General features: G+C 40.0%; 1 protein-coding gene and 1 long non-coding RNA gene across 3 annotated transcripts in view; one reads left to right on the top strand and one right to left on the bottom strand.

Annotated features, from left to right (window-relative positions):
• The first annotated feature begins 1,111 nt into the window (after positions 1-1,111).
• LOC310895480 lies at positions 1,112-12,089 on the top strand. The gene is made up of 2 exons (XR_014580728.1): positions 1,112-5,357; positions 11,616-12,089. It is a non-coding gene; the product is annotated as an uncharacterized lncRNA (long non-coding RNA).
• The window catches only part of COL28A1 (collagen type XXVIII alpha 1 chain), a 64,960-nt gene continuing 53,945 nt past the window's right edge, over positions 10,651-21,665 (bottom strand). For both annotated transcript variants that reach the window (XM_083826912.1, XM_083826911.1), the window contains 9 exons: positions 18,881-18,949; positions 17,203-17,283; positions 17,078-17,113; positions 16,838-16,874; positions 15,956-16,510; positions 14,521-14,702; positions 13,736-13,952; positions 13,118-13,290; positions 10,651-12,264 (listed from right to left, as the gene is read on the bottom strand). In XM_083826912.1, the coding sequence (XP_083683038.1) occupies positions 13,118-13,290; positions 13,736-13,952; positions 14,521-14,702; positions 15,956-16,510; positions 16,838-16,874; positions 17,078-17,113; positions 17,203-17,283; positions 18,881-18,949 (1,350 nt within the window). In that variant the 3' untranslated portion in view covers positions 10,651-12,264. The remainder of the gene's footprint in view (positions 12,265-13,117; positions 13,291-13,735; positions 13,953-14,520; positions 14,703-15,955; positions 16,511-16,837; positions 16,875-17,077; positions 17,114-17,202; positions 17,284-18,880; positions 18,950-21,665) is intronic.

Genomic DNA, 21,665 nt, shown 5'->3' with positions numbered 1-21,665 from the left:
GCTCCAGTTCCAGCTCCTGCAGCTACTCCAGCTCCAGCTCCTGCAGCCGCTCCAGCTCCTGCAGCCGCTCCAGTTCCAGCTCCTGCAGCTGCTCCAGCTCCAGCTCCTGCAGCCGCTCCAGCTCCTGCAGCTACTCCAGCTCCAGCTCCTGCAGCCGCTCCAGCTCCTGCAGCCGCTCCAGTTCCAGCTCCTGCAGCCGCTCCAGCTCCAGCTCCTGCAGCTACTCCAGCTCCAGCTCCTGCAGCCGCTCCAGCTCCTGCAGCTGCTCCAGCTCCAGCTCCTGCAGCCGTTCCGGCTCCTGCAGCCGCTCCAGCTCCAGCTCCTGCAGCCGCTCCAGCTCCAGCTCCTGCAGCCGCTCCAGCTCCAGCCCCTGCAGCCGCTCCAGCTCCTGCAGCTGCCCCAGCTCCTGCAGCTGCCCCAGCTCGTGCAGCTGCTCCCACTCCTGTGGCTGGGTCAGAGAAACGAGCTGTAGCAGTGCAAGTTGACCCCGCAGAGGGTATCCCAACCCCTGTGGCAGACCCTGTGTCTGGGTCAGAGAAACGAGCTGTAGCAGTGCAAGTTGACCCCGCAGAGTGTATTCCAAGCCCTGTGGCAGACCCTGTGTCTGGGTCAGAGAAACGAGCTGTAGCAGTGCAAGTTGACCCCGCAGAGGGTATTCCAACCCCTGTGGCAGACCCTGTGGCTGGGTCAGAGAAACGAGCTGTAGCAGTGCAAGTTGCCCCTGTAGACAAGGTGAAAAAATGGTATAGAGGCTCAGGTCGTTTAAAACGCAGACAGTAATCATATTTGAAATCAAGTTTCAAATATTTAGAAAGGTACACCTCTCCTGTTTAGCAGCTGGCAGAGGTTCAATGTGAACAATGAAGTCATTGTTCCTATTGGTCAGTGTTACCTCATTTTTAGCAGAGAATAAGTAGAGCCTGTTTACACAGATTAGAACATCGGTTGTCGAACTAATTGAGAGCGTCCTGCTTTTAAAGCAATTCCCTACCAGCTAGCTTGGGTTTTATGCGCTTTATCAGCTTCCAAAACTGCATTTCAAGCATTGTGTTCAGATTACTTCAAGTAACTATTATTAAAATGCACTGGCCGTATTTCGTTCCAGGTAAGTTTCACAGTCTTTAAATGTAGAAGTTGCCGTACCATACTTAGATATGAATGTTCACAAATTCAAGCCAATTCCAGTGGGAGAAAGGCTCATGAATCAGCTGTACCTTCGTGTTTTAAAGCCATCATTACCAAGATAGCATTTCAGTCTTATTAGTGCATTGTACAATTAGGAGTACTTTCTCCAGGAGATTGTGCTGAAAAACTGGCAGAGCTTTTCTCATTTCATCTTCAGAAAAACCCTGTTGTAAACGCAGTTATGCCAGTCCACAGTTTGGCCAGTGCTTGTTCGAAGAGCTTTCAGCAATGACGACTGAAAAACTGGTGGCTTTCTGGTTTGTGCTGGTCTTTGCCATACTGATCAGTCCTCTGGTAAAGATTTTCACTATGGTTATTGCTGAATGTTTTTCCAGGGAGTCTGGGTCTGGATTTCATTTGTATTTTCAGCAATGCTTTTTAGAAGATCCATGTGTACTGGTGGCAAGCAGTCGTGCTGGATGCTCAGTGTGAGTCCATAAGACGCTCATCAGTCTTAAAAAATCGGAGAGGGCATGAGCTACTCTCATAGCACCTAGGAATTTTACTCCTGACATCATTGTAAAATAAGGAAACTGTTACAAATGTTTAGCAGCATGGGGAAAAAAAGAAGGTGTGGTGCTTTTAGCTAAATATGTTCGTGTGCTAAGTCTGGTCCCAAGAGAGTGAGAAAGATCTTGCAACACGTAAATGAACCAAAAACGTTGGCTACTCCTGTGGGATTTTGCAGTTACGCAAAAGTTAATTACATGCTTTCAGCTGGACCACCTAGCATTTTTATTTCTAAATGTGTAATTGTGTACTGTAAAGGTATCATCTCCAAGATGGGCATGAGGAAAGAAAACCCTAGTACAAGTAAAGTGGATGTCCCGTGCTAATATATCAGTCAGTAGTAGCAGCAGAGAGATTCTAACAGGACTGAAGAGAGGACAGAAACTTTTGATTTTGTACTTTTCGTATTATGCCTGACTGCCTGGGTCTCTGAATTCCCACATCTGTTTCAGTTGGAGCATTTCCTCAGGGGAACGCCTTAATGATGGGGTTTCCATGTATGGCTGGAAAGCCTTGTACTCCCTGCTGTCTGGCAGCACATTCTCTATTTAATAACAGCCCAGGCTTTTCCACCCAAAATGCCCTGACTCTCCTGAAGAGCTTTGAGCTGTTCAAGATGGTCAGGTTTTGGGGGATGAGGCTCACTTTTATGGGGTATTTGCCTGTCTGCTGGAGTGTAGAGGCTTGAATAACCTGGTTCATGCGTGCAGCTGACTCGTTTGAGTGGGACTTCTGGACGGACCAGATGACTTCTGTGGTCTCTTCCTACCTGAGTTATCTCCTATAACCCTAAAATGTTTTGTCAGCTTTGCGGGGACATGTTTTGGCAGCTGCATGTTTTCCCCTGAACTCCTCTGGGTCCTGCTGGTCCCAGCTTTGTAGTCAGCTCCTTCCACAGCCTGCAGAAACCCTGCTGGACCTCAGGTGGGCTGCGTCCTGGCCACCTCATCATTCCTGTGTTCCCATCCTGCTTTTCACTTACCCCCTTTCCTTCCAGAGGAAAGGAGATACCAAGGCAGGAGTTCTGTACATCTTTTTGACTAACACTACATGAAATCTGGCTTTTATGACCCATTTCACAGAAGGGTAGTTAGATGGCTGTTTTGTCTCAAAGTTCATGTGTATTATTTCCATCAGGTGGGGAGGGGACTGTTCCCTTCCCTTCCGTGTCGTTTGTGACATTTAAAGTGTAATGTAAGTGACTAACTGTAAGTTGTTTGCCTTCCTCCTTTCGGTGTTGTATCCTGGTTAACACACAGTTACTTTTACGGGTTTAAGATCCTTTCTCTGTGTTCCTGTTCAGTAATTGTGCGTATTGACTGTTGAACTGAGATCACATTTCCTTGGTATACAGAGCTAACAGGTTAACCCTGGTAATGACACAGGTCCTTTGTGTAACAAAGGCTGCTAATACCTGATAATCAGCAGGCAGCTGCTATTAAAATCCCCATAAAAACAATTATGGGCAAGGTGAGAACATAATCCAAGCCATTTTTTTCATGCATGGACACAATGAAGTGTCTTCACACAGGCTTGCTACCTGCAGCACCTGTGCCGAACTTTAAGAATTACTTTTTGTAATTCTTAAAAAGTGAGTACATAAAGAGCAGGAAACAAATGCAACAAGGTAGAAAACGCATTCCCTTGATGTTCGGCTCAGCCATCAAGCTGATATTTAGCATGTCATTACTGTTTCAGAAATACATCTGTTCCTTGTTAGAGGGACCAAGCAAACTGGTTAAAGAAAGCACAGTTAAAGAAACACAGGCAGTATCCAAACACTTTACTCAAAGACCCACGGAGGAAAATGTCCAAACTAGGGCTTGCCACACCATGGGGTAACCTGTTGTGAGGGGAGCACCTGAGAACAGGTGGGGATGGAGACCACGATATGCTGCTGCCATGTAAGGGGACAGCGAAAGCTCCACATGCACCTACGGGCAAGAATGATCCTGATACGATGGTTGGGCTGATTTTTATACCACAAATAACTTCTAGATCTGATGTTAACGCTGCCCCCTCCCATTGCTGCTGCTTGATTAATAGCCAGTGCTCCATTGAAAGCAGAAAAGGGATCTCATTACAGAAAAAGAAGGTACAAAAAAAACAGTGTAAGATGCATAAAAGTAAAAAAGGATGGGGGAGGAATTTAATGAAAGGACATTCCTGGTGTGGAGATTCTGTCCCAGGTTGTATCCAGGAAGGGGTCATGCTTGGCACACCGACGTGCAATCCAAAAGCAGAGATCAAAATCTTTAATCCTGCTGTTGTCCTCCATCACCTCTCTGCACACTTCTTCCTGAGCTCCTTAAGCTCCTGAGCTCCTTAAGGGCTCCTGAGCCCTTAGCCTTGGACCACCCCGGTGAGTAACGCAGCACAGCGAAAAGCTGCTCCTGTACAATGGCTTCATTTCCTGCACGGCAGGTTCTCCACCCAGCTTTGTGCCGGAGGTAGCCTGGGACCGGGGACTCTCATTCACTGCTGCTGCTGTTTTGCTGAGCCCAGGTTTCCCTGGTGCTTGGGTTTCCAGAAGGTGCTCCTCGGCTTGACCTTAATTGCCAGAAATGTGCTAGATGCAGCACTACTGGTCATGGCATGGTCACAGACAAAGCCGGGTGGTGCAAGGAGAAATTAATATCTGCAGTTAATCATTTCTCTCTCTTTCATTGTGTGATTATGGGAAGTGTTGCTCCTTGGCTTTATAACCACGGTACGGTGCTTAAACACCCTTTTTATAGCTGCTTCCTGCTTCAGCGTAAATACCAATACCAAAAGAGAACATTTGTCCCTGCAGTGTTCAGTAGCTGGCTTCGCCTCCTACCTACACGATATCCAGTTTAAACATCAGTCATAAGACAATTTATAAATTTGTAAAGCTATAAATTAGATTGAGGAGTATGAAGTAGCCACAGTGGTGAGAAGTGACTGTAATTTTATGGGATAAATTAGGAGGCGAATTAGAAATCCTCAACCAGCTACTGCTGCTGAGCCAGTTGTTCTGGGAGTTGTTACTCCAATCTGATTTGCAAAAACCTCTTGAGATGTTGCTGTGATCGCTTTATGGAGGCATTTTGTTGTTTTCCTCCTGGTGGCACTGTAGGATAAAGCTGTGGTTGTTGGGGCCCCGGGCTGCATCACTTAAGATGCTGGGACTTCTTTTCCCTGATGCGACAGATTCTGTAATGCTCAGGTTGGGAACCAGTACAGCCTCCTACTTCGTGTTACCCTGAGTTACCAAAGTGAGCTTTAACTTACTTAAGGGAACTTTTGCTGGATAATTTAAAAGTTGTTCTTGTGTGCAAATGGTTTTCATTCTGCCTGTGAGCCAGAGCCCAGGGGCAATAAAGCTAATGGAAAAGCAGCTTTTCCTCCCCTTCGCTGAGATTTGGATGAGAGATTATTAGCTGTGTTTGCAGCAATTTTAAAGCTATTCCAAAACTCTTCCTGCGGGTTTACTCACCTATTTATTCTTGTCAAAACTCGCATCTCCTGTTATTTTTACACTAACAGATGGTTTCGTTTGTGTCCCAGGGTCAAATATGCCAGATGCTGGAGAAATCCCTTTGGCCATGCCAATAAAACGTAAACGTGGCCCTTCTCCCTCTCCCTGTCCACACATAGGAAGGTTACAGTTGCTGAAAGCAGAGACTGTGAGACAATGGGTCAGTGTTCTTCCTTTATTCTTAGAAATTGCTCTAAAATAGGCATTGCATGCTGTTAGGAAGCCAAAAAGAAAGTCTTTATGGATCACATTTTAATGCCTTACCCATTTGGCTGAATTTCTACATATTCCTTGTTAGGAAGAAAAAACAACAACGACAATAACAACAACACAAACAAACAAAAACCACAAACCAGGTTTAAACAGAATTTGGCTCAAAATTTCAGTTTCATGTATCCATGAAGCTTAGACCTGATTCCCTCCCTCCTAAAAGAATGATAAAACTCCTGGAAGTTTATTATTTATAAATAATACATTTATATTTAAGGCATTTATATTTAAGGCTACCTCAAGTAATAACCTAGTATCATTAATATAATTTATATTTCTTCAGGGTTTTTGCTGTTTAATCTCAGAGTCACCTCTTGATCATTTGGGGACAAATTTTATTCCTCTATTTAAACCTTATGAAAAAATGCTATGATCTATAAATGATAACAGCTACACATGATTATGGAACTCAATGAAATGATTCTTGCTCAAGAATACAGATTGGGTCTTTGACAAATTTTGGGGTTATTCTGAGTGATTTGACTTGTTGGGTTTATGTTTATTATCTAAGCATTTTTTTTTTCAAACTGAAACTATTTCCCAGCACTCATTACTTCTCTGCGAACACACATTTTTTAAAGGTAGTTTTTTCTGAGAATTCATTGTGTAGCTATAGGCTAATGGCCTTTTCAGGAGCTTAAAGCAAGCATGTATTATATCTTCCTATTGTAGATGCCATTTTTTATTCCTTTGCTGTTCTCTATAAGAATTAAAAGACAAATTTTCTGTTTAGCTTTTTTTTGGCCAGATCACCTGTCTGCTTTATCCATGTTGCTTTAGAGATGTTAATAAATAATTAAATAGAAAGCCTTCTTTTAAGACTGACGTGCGTCTCGTCATGTCACTTCTCTATGCTTTGTATTAAAAAAGGAAATCAGAGATTGATCATTGCAAATCATTGCGTGCTGCTGCTCGTGCAACGCTCGCTTCTCCCAATGCTCCTTCCTCCTTTGATTTGCACATGAAAAGCATATCTGAACATAAACTGAACCAGATAATCTAATTTTTTGTTGTTTCTATGGTTTCAAGACTTTTGACTGTTCTAGGTGGTTCCATGTTAGTGATGGAAATGCTTAGCAAATAATTGTATCAAGTGATGGACCAAGTTTTCCAGCACTTTGCTGGTAGCTCTGTTTATAATTTGCCATCCAAATATATCAAGTAAAGGAAAATCTAGGTCTGATCATTTTACCTTTATATATATATATAATTGCCTATTCTTCTGCAAATGGCTACACACAGTGTCCAAGGAATCATCCTATGAAAGCAAACAGCAGCAGGTAATGCAAGAAACAACAAACTAAATTTAGTCCATAGCTCTTACTATTTTTACTTTTTTGGGGCAGAAGTTTCTGAGAAGATAGTGAGGTCCTCGTGATCTTTATTTTAGCATGTGCTTTGTTGAAAAGAACCATGTTCATGTGTTCATTTTTAGTCCGTGTGCCTGTCAGTGCTAAACCTAATTACAGCTCCCTGTGCAGACAGGTTAGTCGAGGGACAGAAGGGAAAATTATAATTCTGCCACAACCGCGATGGTTTGGGGCAGTCTATAAAAAAGGAGCTGGTTATATTTTGTATGCAGAACTGAAAAAACAGTCAATGCAGTTTTAGGATGTGTTTACTAAATGGAGCCATGAGCGACTTTTCTGAGCGTGGTTGTGCTTGTTAACTGAGGGAAGTTGCTATGAACTGTGTGCTGTGAGCTGCACGCCTTTGTAAGCTTTGAGGAGGGTGTGCTGCTTGTACAGCTGGCACCAAGACAGCTAAGAAAGATGAAGGAAAGGAGGAAAAGTGCAGGAATGCTGCCCTAAATCTATACTGTCCATAAAAGCTTCCTGCCAGAAACAAAGGAAAAAACACCAAAAAGTGGGTGCTTGGGGCTTCTTTTACAGCCACTTCCAAACGAGGAAACGTGGTAATCATTTTCCTGGGGATGTTCGAAACTGCAGTCCAGGGAACGCTGCATATCTTCGGTCAATTTAGAGTAGCACAGAGGAAATTTGAAGATGTGGGAGAAACTAAGGAGTGCAGCAGGGCACTCGTTGAACAGACAAGGTTATTAACCACTTTGAATGGGCCCTGGGGACAGGCAGCAACTAAACTGGACTAAGGCAGAGACGAATTCAATTTGATGGTGGTTAGCAAGAGAATTGCAGAGTTGCTCAGAGTAAAAAGCTGCTGCTGGTCTACTATGAGTAGATAGGGTGCTATTTTCTTTTTAATGAATTTTCTTTTCTGAGCCTTTTTCCATGGTTACAAGCTCAGATGTCAGAAATAGAATTCAGATTATAATGATCAGTTATACAGGGGGGAAAAAAAAAGTGTTATTCTCAACCATTTTTAGCTGTTAGGGCTTATAGCATTGGGCATGGTCTTTAACAAGATTTAAGGATTTCATGATTAAGCTCTTCTCGCTTTAAAATTTACCTGTAATGTTAATAAACTTTTTGTTTGTTTCCCAATGGAAAAAGTAATGCTTTCAATTAGTAATGATGTTCTAGAGTTTTCTACAACTCGGGAATAATCAGCGGGCATTTGGCAAAGAGTGCCCTCTCCTGGTTTATTGACCCCAAACAACCTGGAGGATGTGCAGCTGGGTGAAGAGGCGGGTAAAGGACATTTATTTCAGGATAATCTGATTTAAGCAGCATACTTTTTTTTTTTTTTTTTTTTTTTAATTTATAACCTTTGTTTCTGCTTTTTTACCTCAGAAGTCATGGCTTGCAGAGGAAGAAACAATCCTTCTTTGAGATCATCGCTCCTCAGTGTGCATAGTTCTGGGGTGTGACATGGAGAAAAAGTCTGCTGGGTGAAGTTCAGTGGAGCCATGGGGACTCTCTTTAGTGGCTTGAAGGAATTAATGGTTGGGGAGGGGCTTCATCTGAAAAATTATGTGGTGTTTTTTTATTTTTTATTTTTATTTTTTTCCTAGTAAGCAGTGACAGCTTACTGCATTTAAACAAACAAACAAAAACCACCCTAAAAATATCCTCCTGTTAAAAGAGGACAAATATGGTCTTTGTCCAAATAATGATGAGACAGCTTCTTGCTCATTTTTGGATAGTCTTGGACCACACAACAGGAGGTCCAGTTATCACTATCAGTATTTAAGCACGGAGTTTTTCAGCTGAGCTGAGGCTAATGGGATGAAGTTCAACAAAACTTCATTGTGTTCAACAATAGCCTCATTGTGGCTTTTCAGTACTTAAGGGGGGCTTATAAGAAAGACAGAGAGTGACTCTTTGCTCAATCAGATAATGACTAGACAAGGGGGAATGGTTTTAAACCAAAAGAGGAGAGATTTAGGTTAGAGGTTAGGAGGAAGTCCTTCACGCAGGGTGGTGAGGCACTGGCACAGGTTGCCCAGAGAGGTTGTGGATGCCCCATCCCTGGAGGTGTTCAAGGCCGAGTTGGATGAGGCCCTGGGCAACTTGATCTAGTGAGCGGTATCCCTTCACATGGCAAGGGGTTGGAAAAAATGATCTTTGAGGTCCCTTCCAACCCGAGCCATTCTATGATTCTATGAAAACCAAGTGCCTTGTCCTGCACTTTGGTCACAACAACCCCATGCAGTGCTACAGGCTTGGGGAAGAGTGGCTGGAAAGCTGTGCAGAGGAAAAGGATCTGGGGGTGCTGGTTGATGTTCACCTGAACATGAGCCGGCAGTGTGCCCAGGTGGCCAAGAAGGCCAACAGCATCCTGGTTTGTACCAGGAAGCAGTGCAGCCAGCAGGACCAGGGAGGTGATCGTGCCCCTGTACTCAGCTCTGGTGAGGCTGCATCTCGAGTACTGTGTTCGGCTTTGGGCCCCTCACTACAAGAAGGACATCGAGGCCCTGGAACGTGTCCAGAGAAGGGCTACAAAGCTGGTGAAGGGCCTGGAACACAAGTCCTGTGAGGGGCGGCTGAGGGAACTGGGGTTGTTTAGTCTGGAGAAGAGGAGGCTCAGGGGAGACCTCATTGATCTCTACAGCTACCTCAAAAGGAAGGTGTGGGGAGCTGGGGGTCGGCCTCTTCTCACAGGTAACTACTGATAGGACTAGAGGGAATGGCCTCCAGTTGCACCAGGGGAGGTTTAGGTTGGAAATAAGAAGACATTTCTTCTCAGCAGAAGAATGCCAGAGCAGTCGGGCATTGGGACGGGTTGCCCAGGGAGGTGGTGGAGTCGCCGTCCCTGGGGGTGTTCAAGGAAAGGTTGGACGTGGTGCTTAGGGACATGGTTTAGTGGGTGACAATGGTGGTAGGGGGATGGTTGGACCAGACAATCTTGAAGGTCTTTTCCTACCTTAATCACAGTGTGATTCTATAAATTCCAGTGGACACTGCCACTGTGGGTTTCCAGGAGCAGCTAATCCTAAAATATTTCTGGGAGGTGTGAAATGAAATGGGTCTTGACACCTGTTGCACTCAGATTTTACTGCCATCCACATGGTAAGCTACAGAAGAATTTAACTACACAAAATTTTCATCTTTTCTGGATGGGAAGTTCTTTTCTCTGTATACTCATCTGGTAACATATCTCAATCCCTATATATACATATATAGAGACCAATCTATCTCTCTGGTTATCTAAATCTATCTCCGTCTCCAACTTCAATAACTTGCTTGCCTATATCAATACAACAAGTTATTCCTGATGAAGTGTAGGATATTACACTGACTTCCTGACTCCAGGCTACTTTGGGGTGAGGGTCCTTTTGGGATGGGGAGATGTTTTTTTTTTTTTCCCTTCAGATGACGTTTTTTTTTTTCTCATGGGAGTCATATTCTGTGCTAATCTTGTTCTTAAAAAGATTGTCAGTGCCTCTTTGTTTTAGGATTTCTTACATTGTCTTCGTGATCTAACTGAAATGAATGCCAAATACTGGATTTGAGACATAGCCTAGAAAAAAAGTCTCTCAATACATCTTCAAAGTTCAACAGTATATTAATGTTACGTTTTAGTATTTTTTAAGTTTTGAATCTACCATTTCCAGCAAATCTGAAAACAATACTGTGATCTATTCCTCTTGCTCTTCTGTTCCACTAGACTTTGTGTTTATTCCTCTCTTGCTGACTATATTTGCACATCTGTTCACTATTAAAGGTCTCCAGTGCATAGATATTTCTGTATGATAGCATGGGCTTTTTTACTGAGCAGTAGCTTGATTCTTCCCAGGATCTTTTTGCACCACGAGTAGGCAGTTTATTTGCTTGAAACCTTTTATTTGACCCACTGGTTATTTTCAGCTCTATATGTAGCTGGTATTATTTATCACAAGAGAAGATCCATATCATTTATAACATACTTTGAAGTTATTTATTCTTCTGATGTTAAAAAAAAAAGCAAAAAAAAAAAGCAACCCGAAACAGATTTATTTAAAGTTGTGTCAAATTTTAGTTCAGATTTCTTTCTGTGAAAGGAAAATAATTCTTGATTTCAACAGTTTTTTGTTCAGCTTTTGTTCTACGCCACTGAATCCCTTCATTTTCAAGGTCCTGTCCTTGTGTTGTGTTGTTCCTTGGCAAACCAAAATTAATTGTGCCCTCAGGGCTGTTTGTTGTTGTTGTTGTTTGCTTGTTTTGTTTTGTTTTATTTTTGGAGTGATCATTATATTAGTTCTGAGTATAAAAATAGCAGGATTTCTTGTTTTGGGCTGCTGTCACTTTTTTATTTTCTAATTTGAAACTAACAAAGCCAGATTTTTGGGAAAAAAAAAGCTGTAAAATTTTAAACTATACTTCATGCACTTCCTTCCCTGGAATAATGTTTGTATCCTACCTGCTGTAAACAAGTTCATTTTGCATGGCATATGCCATCTTTTGGTTACCTGGGGAGGGGTAGCAGTTGTACAAGCATTGTTTAAACATATCAAGAACTGTCCAGAATGCCTATGTAGATACTAAGGTTTGTTGGTGTTTGGTTTTTTTCTTCTGTCTGCAAAAGAGTACGAATGTCAGACTTTATCAGATGTTGCTTTCTATTTTAATCACATGATGATATTTTTCAGTTTTAATAATAGGGTTATTAGGGTTATGGTTAAAAGTAGAAAGGATATTAGCAAATATTTATATACATCTTTCAGTGCTTTTCTTAATAGCATATATTAAAAACTTAACAGCATATATTAAAGTGTAAAATTTTTTTTTTTTTTTTTTGTTTAACACAGAGGCCCTGAGAAATGAAATGTGCAGACTTGATACAAAGGACATGAAGAATCCTGGGTTTTATGTAATTCCCAATGAAAGTCCTACCCTGACAAGTGAAAAGATTGTACTGGTGTTAATCCAAATGTGCTTTAATGGGGTAAACAACAGCAACAAAAATTCGAATTACTTATAGCTGTGGAATTTACATTCAAATGAGGTACTGTAATTTATCTTAATTTATGGCACTAAATGCTGTAATAAGAGCACTAATTTCAGGAGCCACTTACTCTTGTTTAAAATGAGAGCACATTTTATTCTTCCAAGAGAACAAGAGACCTCTGTCATTAAATGCTGAGTGTAAACATTTTTGATACTTTAATCCTAAAATAAATTTTAATCCTTGCCACATGTAGTATTACCAAATTAATATAAATGTGGAGGGAAAAGTTGTGTTCTTCTGTGTGTGTGTGTGTGTAATAAAGTTATTCCTATGGTATTGTAGATAACATGCTATACAGGAATCTAGTTAATGTGAATACCATAATGGGAAGAGCAGTGGAGAGTGGCAGTAATATATTCATGTTCACGCAGGTTTTGGATTCTTCTCAGCCATTTCATCCTCAATACACGTGAACTCCCAGCTTTAAAAACTCCAAATGGCAGTCATTTCTAGAAGAAATAAGGAATTGATTAATTTTCTTGAAACATTCAGAAAAAAATATGCTGTAGTTCAATAGAATTTTCCTGCACTGAAAGAGGAGATATAGAATTCAGTAAAATTTACTAGGGAGGAGCTATATGGCTTTCGTAAAGGAAGTTATGCACTACTGATAACGAAACTCTCTGAAGGCCATGCCTCACTCACTGAGCACATGCACCTAAGGCAGTTAATACAGTCTGCTCAGATTTCCAAAAATAAGGTCCCTCACCAAAGGAAAGTTTTATTGGATTAAGAGGTAAAGTCTTCTAAATTATAAATCAGTGATGAGAAGAAGAAAACAAAGGAAAGGGAATAAATTGCCAGAGGAAAGAAGTCACTGGAGGACGAATGCTGTGGCCTGTCCTACTCAATATGGTCATAAGTGATCTAGAGAAGACAGTAAAAAGTGAGGTGACAAATTTTGTGAAAATGCTGTCAATGCTGATGAATGTGAAGTAATACACATGAGAAAAATGTTCTTAAATTCACATACAATGTGATGGGTTTTCAACTTATCCTATAAATGAGATGTTGGAATTACGATCTATAAAAACATCACCTCCATTCTCCGTAATGGTCAAAAATCAAATACAACGTTAGAAACTGTACGATAAGGAATAAAGAGCAAAGTAGAAAACCTCACTGTGTCACTGTATTAATCCATGACTGCAATGTGCACTTTTGCTCCCACCATCTCAAAAAATCATCAGGATTGATTAAAGGTATAAAATATGATATGTATGTATCACATAGTATGGGAGACTATATCTTTTTAGCCTGGAAAAGAGGTGCTTGTAGGAGGACCTAGTGAAGACAACTTACTTATTCATCAATGCAGGTTTCTCGGCATTCTTCATCTGTTTCAAATCTATTGTTGTTACCATTACAACCTCCGTACCAGAACCGGCCACAAGAATTGCCATTTTTGTCATAATACCATTTTACCACGTAGTCTCGACAATCCCCTGGTTTCATAGGTTCCAAGCACCTTGGATCTGAAAGTATATCATTAAAAGTTAGCTTGGATTCTGGGGATAAGTTACATTATCCTAAGAGTTCATTTTGTAGTTAGAGTATCCTTTACTTTTTTTTTTTTTTCTTGTAGTGCCCAGAATATATTTGCATCTCAAATTTGTAGCCAAATTCTGTTTCAATTAACAAAGTACATGAACAGGTCTAAAAAAAACACAGGATCAGTTTGGAATGAGACTGCTTAAATTCAGATACAGGACTCAAATGGGTATTTAAATAGGTAAGCACAATGATACACAAGGTTGTCATCTAGGTTTGAAACTCTGGCTCTCAGTGTGTGTGGTATCTGCAGCCAGAGCACCCAGAAAAACAAAATTATGATTCCAGTAACTGCATTGGGTAGGGTTTGTTGGTTGGTTGGTTTTGTTACGGACTTGCTACCCAACAGTCAGGTTAAGTATTACTTACCTTTTTGAGTTGATGCTACCTGTGGTTGCAACACTGTTAGGCGGTGATCTTCAGCAAAGGTTACATTGAGCATAGGATTGGCAACTGGACTGTGGGGTCCGGATTCAACTACGTCATAAAGTGGGGGGAATTTTGATTCTCTATGAACAGAAGTGGTCACAGTGTGATCCTGAGCAGATGGCAGTGCCTCAGTATATCTGGTCTGTGGTGGACTAAGCTGCAAAAGGAATCAAACATCTGGTAACTTAAAATTCTATCTTAAGAAGAAAAAAAATAAGAGAATTAAGTAGGAAAGTAATAGTCTTTCTCACACATGTTATTTAGCGATAATGGCAGGTGGATTCAGACCTTGTTTTAGTGATTACTCAGTATGGGGCCATAATTTTAGAATCCTAGAATTACAGTCCAATGTGAAAAGCGAAACAATACTGAAGGGCTGAAAATATGTGACCATGATGAGAAACATTGCACCAACAATCAACTTTCACATAAATAAATGCCTTACACACTATCTTCCTAAACAGGGAATATATCTGCAGGATTTCCAAATCACTTTTAAGATGAATCAGAACTACACAAAAGTGAGGACTGCTGGCATTTTTTGCAACTAAGGAACAGTATTACCCTCTTCTGCAAACTGTTCTAAACAAATAATTTCAATCTAACTTTAAAATTTTTCTTCAAATCTTTTGGTACAGCCAAATGACGCATTCTTCACATATTAGAAGACTTGTAAATGGTGCATTAAATAGTGTATGAATTTAAATAAATATTTGATAACTTACTGGGTAACCAGTTCCTTCTGTAGGGGGCATATAAGTCTCTGAAGTTGTCATTCTAGGTAACTGACTAACTTCAGTGGGTATTTCAGATTCTGGGCTTGGAGATGGAGATAGAACATCTTCTTTTCTGGTGTAGACTTCAGATATATTATCACAAATTTTTGTGAAGAGTTTATTTTCAAGAGCTGAAAAGATTAACAAAATAATGAAATGTATTAAGGCTAATAAAGAAAAAACAGTGATTCTCCACAAGCTTTTAATGCAGTATTAACCATAAATCTTCAATGACAATGATTTGTGAAACACTGTCTTCTGAAGTTATGTCAAAACTCAAATGAGAAGTAATAAAGTAATGCACTGTAAGAGTTATTTCATTTTAAGAACCTCTAGTTCTTTTAAGAAACAACAGATAAAAGTACCAAAATCCCCTTTTAAGCCTAAGTCATAACTCCTTGGTCTACAGAAAAAAACAGCATGAAAAAAAAAAAAAGAGTATTTGTAAGAAGGAAAAACTGGATTACACTTTCTACTTACGCACACACACAAAACAAACAAACAAACAAATAAATAAACAAACCGACTGGGATGTCTTTTATGTCGAATTCTGGAGCCAGAACCAGAGCCCTAATTTTAATCCTAGCTGGGACCAGAAGTGTAGCTTGGATTCTGTTCTCACTTTTTAAGGCATCAGCCTTAAATACAGGCCTAAGTCCATCCACAGGCTCAGCATAGCAAAACGAGTTTATGCTCAGGATAAATACAGTTTATAGGGTTAGTCTGTGGTTAGTCTAGACCAAAGTACATTTTTTTCCATTGGTCATTACAGGTTTCATGTGTGTTCTGATCTGATTCCAGCTGTGGCCAGATAATTTTTCAAGCCTTGGTTTGAAATGAATAATGGAGAATAAAGCAGATTCCTTGTTGGTATTACTCCACCATCTCTTCCCTAGAATCAGGATGAAAGCATAGCTTTTCCTATGGCTTTCAGAAGAAAACAAGAGATGGTAAAGGGACTGCAAGACTGACAAATCACCAACAGAGTACAACAGCCATAGGAAAGACAGAGAGAAAGAGACAGAGCTATTGCACCAAGGTGGAAAGAAATCTGCACCTCTTTCAGGGAGGAATCTGTGTCCCAGCACAAAAGCACCGTGAGAGAAAGCTGGTGCTGGCTCTCAGTAAAAAGTGCCCCAAAGAGGGCCTCTGCTGTGAAAATTGCTGTACATTGTGCTTTATTGTTTCTGCAAGAGGTAAGAGCTTGGCAAAGGTTTCATTTGGCCAAAGAACAAGGGGCACTGAAAAACGAGCTGCATCCAAACGACATACATAAGCTGCCATTCAATGAGCCTGTACTGGCTGTCTTGCCTTGCTATGGGAAAGGACAAACTCTGTTAATTGCTTATTTCAGATTTTCTCTTACAAACATAGTTTCTTTTACCTGAAAGTGTCATGAAGTCATCTATCTCGTAAACATGTTCTTCATTAGGGTCTGTTGCAATGAGTTGCATTTCTTTCAGAAAATCCTTGTAGTGGAGATCAGTCTTTTGAACAATCCCAATGACAAATATCTCAATATTTGTAGCGTGGGCCTCCCTTACCACCACATCCAGTTGTACTTTGTCACGACTGTCTGCTTGTCCATCCGTTATTACCACAGCAACTTTTCTCACTGCTGGGTGTGCTGCCTGAAATAACTTAATAGCTTCTTCGATGGCAGAAGCTGTGTATGTGCCTTCTCCTAAGTAGGGCATTTTATCAACAGCAGATTTCAGGTGTTCTTTGGTTGTGTATTGCTTCAGAGAAGACACCAACTCCACTCTATGGCTGAAATTGATAATCCCAATGCGGGTTGTAGCATGGTTGGCTGAAACCTTGTCAATGACTGTTTTCATAAAAGCTTTGATAATATTGAAATTATCTGGTCCAACACTTTCTGAACTGTCAATGACAAATACTAGTTCCAGCGGTGTTACTCTGCATCTGATACCACAACCTAGAAGAATAACAATTTCAGGTATTTCATGAGAAAACATCTTCTGATTATAAAAACGAATTTAAGTCAAATATCAGATTTACAGTCAGTTAAAACTCAACTAATAAATTTATATAATACTTAGATTTTATAGTCACTGGTACTGAGAAATAGAAACAGAGTTGGACTAAACTACTTCCATTATTGCTCTGGAAACATAGTGAGCATTTTTCACATAAATGGTATTCTTACACACAAGCACGCAGAAGATTAATCAATTCAGGCAATATAAATTCAGTGTGTTTTTTTAGATTTTTTTCCGATTTTTTTTCGAACTCGAATGCTTACCACATATTTCACTGATAAGTCTGATAACTTCTTCTCTCTGAAAAAGAGTATTAATTAATTTGTTTTTGTTTGTTGTTTGTTGTTGTAGTTTTAAGAATGCTTAAATTTATTAATTTATTTACTTATGAAAGTGTGGACAATGCAACACCCCCGATCACCTTATTTAATATCACATAAACTATGAGTATTTTTCAAAAAAAAAAAAATCTAACTTTTAAATTACTTCATGTGTATACTTACCGAAAGACCAGGTTCACCTTTTCTTCCCCAAATTCCCTGAAAATGTGTAGAGTGAGATAGTTAACACAATCCAAGTTTGTCTAATATCTATTGTGTAAAATTAAGTAATGTGAAATATATTTTACTTTTGGTCCTGGAGGTCCTGGATCTCCCATCTCTCCTTTGGCACCTTTGCTTCCTGGATCACCTTTATCTCCATAGTCTCCCTGATTGAAAACAGTCATATTAAACACATCCACAGTTCCAGCATTGGTGGTAGTAAGAGTTGGAGCTATGGTTCAACTGGTCTTCAGGATTAAATTTCTGAGTTTTGTCCTGTGTCTGGTTTATTGTGTAGGCATGAAGCAGAACATCTTAGAGAAAGCAACACTGGTGATATAAGCATTTCAAGAAATTTCTATGAAAAATTACCTTAATTTAGGAGTGAGAAGTAAAGACATCTTTACGCTGATGCTGAGATTATATAATTTTTTACTTTTCTTTGATTTTCTTGAATTCTAATGCAAACCTATGGAGAGACTTAACTGCTTCCAATCTGCCAATGTATTGAAATTCAGACCAGCTTTGTGCAGAACCCCCATGAAATACTGGAAACTTGCAAAGATGAGAACAAGAGATATGCCTGGACTGTTACATACAATGGAAAACACAGTTTCACATTTAGAAGCAAATTCTGCACTTTTTTTCTACAAGTGACTAGACCTTTTGATTTCCAAGTTCAACTTTACTTCATTTTGAGAAACAGTTTTCAGATAATGCAGGAATTAAATATACCATCCAAACATTCAGGATCTAAATGAGATATTTCTTCAAGAAGGTGATTGTGCAGGACAGTTCTTTACTTCTCTCTGAAAGTTACTGACCACCTTACATTTCACTTGAAATTTTAAATTTTAGGGACTTTTAACTAGAGTACTGTCCATTTTGATATTATGCCTCATTACTACCAGAGAATGGCATCACATAGATATTTCCTCTGTTACAGCATTTGCCATGGTGATTGCCATCAATTGTGTGGAACTCTTTTGACTCTCTGAGTCTGATTCTGATCTTATTCGAACTTGTATAAACCTGAAAATTGTGTATAGCTCCTCCATAGTGTAAAGGAAATCAGACTACCCTAGGTAAGCTCTTGGAGGACACTTTCTGTTCTATTTTCACAAAATCATAATATACATAAAACAATATTTCTTTCCATTATTTGTCTGTGTGCAGTACTTAACCTCATCAAAGTTAATGTCAGCATAAGGGACAGCAAATGCAAACTACTGGCTGTGGTGATGCTGGTATTCTCTTACATATAAATTGATTTGGTAATTGGCACATCCAGTGGAAAATACATAGATGAAATTCCTACAGAACTAAACTATTCCTTTTCATCTGTGACAACTCTGCTTTATTAATAGCAAACAGCAAAACCGAGCATTTTGAGAGACTGACACTGGGGTGCTGTTTTATATATATATATATATAATTGTCAAATCCTGGCAAATATAAGAACGTTTTGTAATACCTGAAAAATATCTGAAGATAATTGAATACATAATTTAACTAATATTCTTCTCCTGCTAACAGGTATGATCTCGTTCCAGGTATTACTTCAGAGCCTGGTCCTTCATGACATCTGGGATTTTCAGACTCCAAAGCTGACAATAAGTACTAAGTACTTACCTTGCCAGCTATACAAAGCAATGTCTTTGCCCACTATCTTCAAAGACTTATCACACCAAATAACCAATAAAGGGAGAAAAAAAAAAAAAAAAGAACCACTTTTTTTTTTCCTACTGCAAGCTTAAAATTTACCTTTGGTCCAGGAATACCAATTCCTATTGAACCCTTTGGTCCAGGAAAACCTTGATTTCCTTTTTCTCCCTAAATAGAATATGGGAAGAAATTTTAATGGAAAACAGAACTAAGTCCCATGCATTATCTATTCACTTTGTAACATTCTGCATCATAGAGAAAGCCAGATACTTGTATTATGAAATGAAACGTAATTTTCAAGACAGGAGCGGTGTGCAGCTGGAGGGATAGGCAGCTGAGTATGTTTCATAATGTATGTGAAGCCTTCACGAAGTATACAACCATTTATTCCAATTTAATTAAAACAAAATGTTGTCATTTCACTGACACAGGTGAAAGACAAAAGTAACTGCAGTGAGGTTCAGACCTCACTCATCCTGTCTACAAGTAGTAAAACCAGGTCCAACACACAAGTTCTTTAGTCATAGCCCCCAGAATCTCTTCAGGGTTGACTTAGTTTTTCTGATCTTAAGTAAATGAAAAGAGATTTTTGTTTGAGAACTCCGATCTCAATGTGGAGAGAAGAACAGCTTTCTGATGACACTTCCAAACACACTATCAATCTGGCTACAAAGTTCAAATTTGTTTATAAGGATTGTTCTGTATGTCCTGCTGTGTGCACACAGACCTGAAAAGCACGCTCATGCCAGGAAGGTGGGCATACAGCATGTTATAAAGCACAGCTGTTAGGAAATATGTACAGAAAATCTTTCACATCATATGGGTTCCAGAAACTGTCCTGTTTTCTTTAACAAGTATCTTTTTCAGATCAAATACTGTCTACATTTTACCAGAGCTAGAGGGGAATATATTCCCTGATATATAAAAGCTTCACCAAAATTCACGTTTGCAGCATAACAGCAGTGCCCTGTGCAGGTACCAAAGTATCAATGACATCAGCTATCACCTGTACCAAACCTAGCACATGAGATATTAGCTCAAGCTTCTGCACAGCCCAGTACAAGGCTAGCTAGTTTTTCTGTCAACAGCTCTCTGAGTGTCTCTCTAAAGCATCTTGTACTAATATTATCTTAGAGCGGCTATACTGCCCAGGCAGAGAAATATAAAAATATATTTCCAAATTTATCAAGACTCCAGTCTTTACCATAGGTACGCTAGTGCCTTTGATGGGCGGATGGACTGATCACCGAGCATTTCTGCTGGGCTGGACAGGGGCTAGACAGGGGCTTAGGGTCTTCTGCAGGTGGAGAAGCAGCTACACGATGCACCACCAAGGCAGACACTTTCTCTTCCCATGGCTCAAGGGTCCTGGCTCTCATGAGCTGGGAGTTTATCTGGAGTCAGATATGAGACACAGCTTCCCAGAAGAGGCAGCATACTAGGGGTCACGGGCAATGAGTGGTTTTCCCTGGTCAAATCCTGAATTCCACAGAGATCCTGCTGAAATAAGAGCTTATGCTTGCACACAGGTGAGTTGTGGCCTTGCCCTGTGCTAGGTGAAGGCACCTACCGCACTCCTCCTTTCACATCTCCACTGGGATGTGCCTCTCCACAGAGCCCATAGAGCTCTGCCCTATGGGAGCCTCTTTGGTTGACTAGCCCCAGCTCTGGGAGCTAAAATCCTCTGCTCCTCATCAGCCCTGTATATCACTGACCTGCTAATCATCAGCCTCTTGCTTCTGGAAGCACAACTCTCCCATTTCCCCACTCCACAATTTCTTACAAAAGCAAAAATTCAGACACTGCTATGTAGACCCTGGATACTGGACAGGAAACTGCACTGCAGCAAAATGCTCAGCTGATTCACTAGGGAAGAAGAAAGGAATTTCCTGCAAAGAGGAAATGTTACCAAGGCAGGGGGTTGCCTGAGACAGTTTAGCTGGCATTGTTGTAGGAACATACAGTGACTATTTAATCTAATTTACTTTAAGGCACGTTTTAGCAAGATTGTGCTTCCTAGGTTGTTAATGTAAGTGACTTTTAAACACAGTGAAAAAGCGTAGCAGCCTTTTTCAATGCTAGCTGTCCAGCACTGGGACTGACTGTCTTTCCTAACTACTCATCACAGAACTGCCTGATTAACCTTTTTGCAGATCTACACAGCACACACCTATGAACCAGAATTAGGATCTGCTTTGTATTCCAGTGGTCCTTCACTAACAATAAACATCAGATCTAAGAAAACTATAGATTTATTAAAGTCACTTGACACTGTTAGGATGGTGTTTGGACAATGAAAATTGAATGAAACCCACAGTTCTAAAAAAATCATACCTTTCTCACAGACACGTAATTGGGTTTTATCCTTTAAAACGCCAGCTGCAGAACCAAATCCTGCTTCCCCTACTTGTGTAATCAATCATCAATATAGAAAGGATTTATCATAGATGCCACAATTAAATGTTTAGAGACAAAACAAGAAGTATACAGTGTTAATTCTAAAATATTTAATACTTTGCCAGTTCAATCTATGTAAATAATTAAATTCAAATTTGACCATCAGTCTTAAACTAAAAACTAAAGCAATATGCATGTAAAAATGTACCCTTGGATGCCTGGCCCTAGTATCCTGCTAGATCGCTGATCAATAAGTAGACTTTTATGTTAAAATGTCATTCTCTGAACTAAGTGCAGATCTCAGAATGTCTAGACTGTGGTTTTAAAAGGAAACCAAACATAAAAAAGAAGACCTGTGGATGCTGATATCAACATAAAGTTACTTGAAATCCATCTCATTTCTAACATTCCATTCTTACCATATTCAGACAGGGCTCTATGTATATGTAAAAAAATACTTGCAATGCTATTGATAGTACAAATTCAG

This window comes from Anser anser (assembly GCF_964211835.1).
Source record: "Anser anser genome assembly, chromosome: 2".
Taxonomy (NCBI): domain Eukaryota; kingdom Metazoa; phylum Chordata; class Aves; order Anseriformes; family Anatidae; genus Anser; species Anser anser.
The sequence above is the reverse complement of the archived record's forward strand: the minus strand, read 5'-3'. Positions and strand labels throughout refer to the sequence as shown.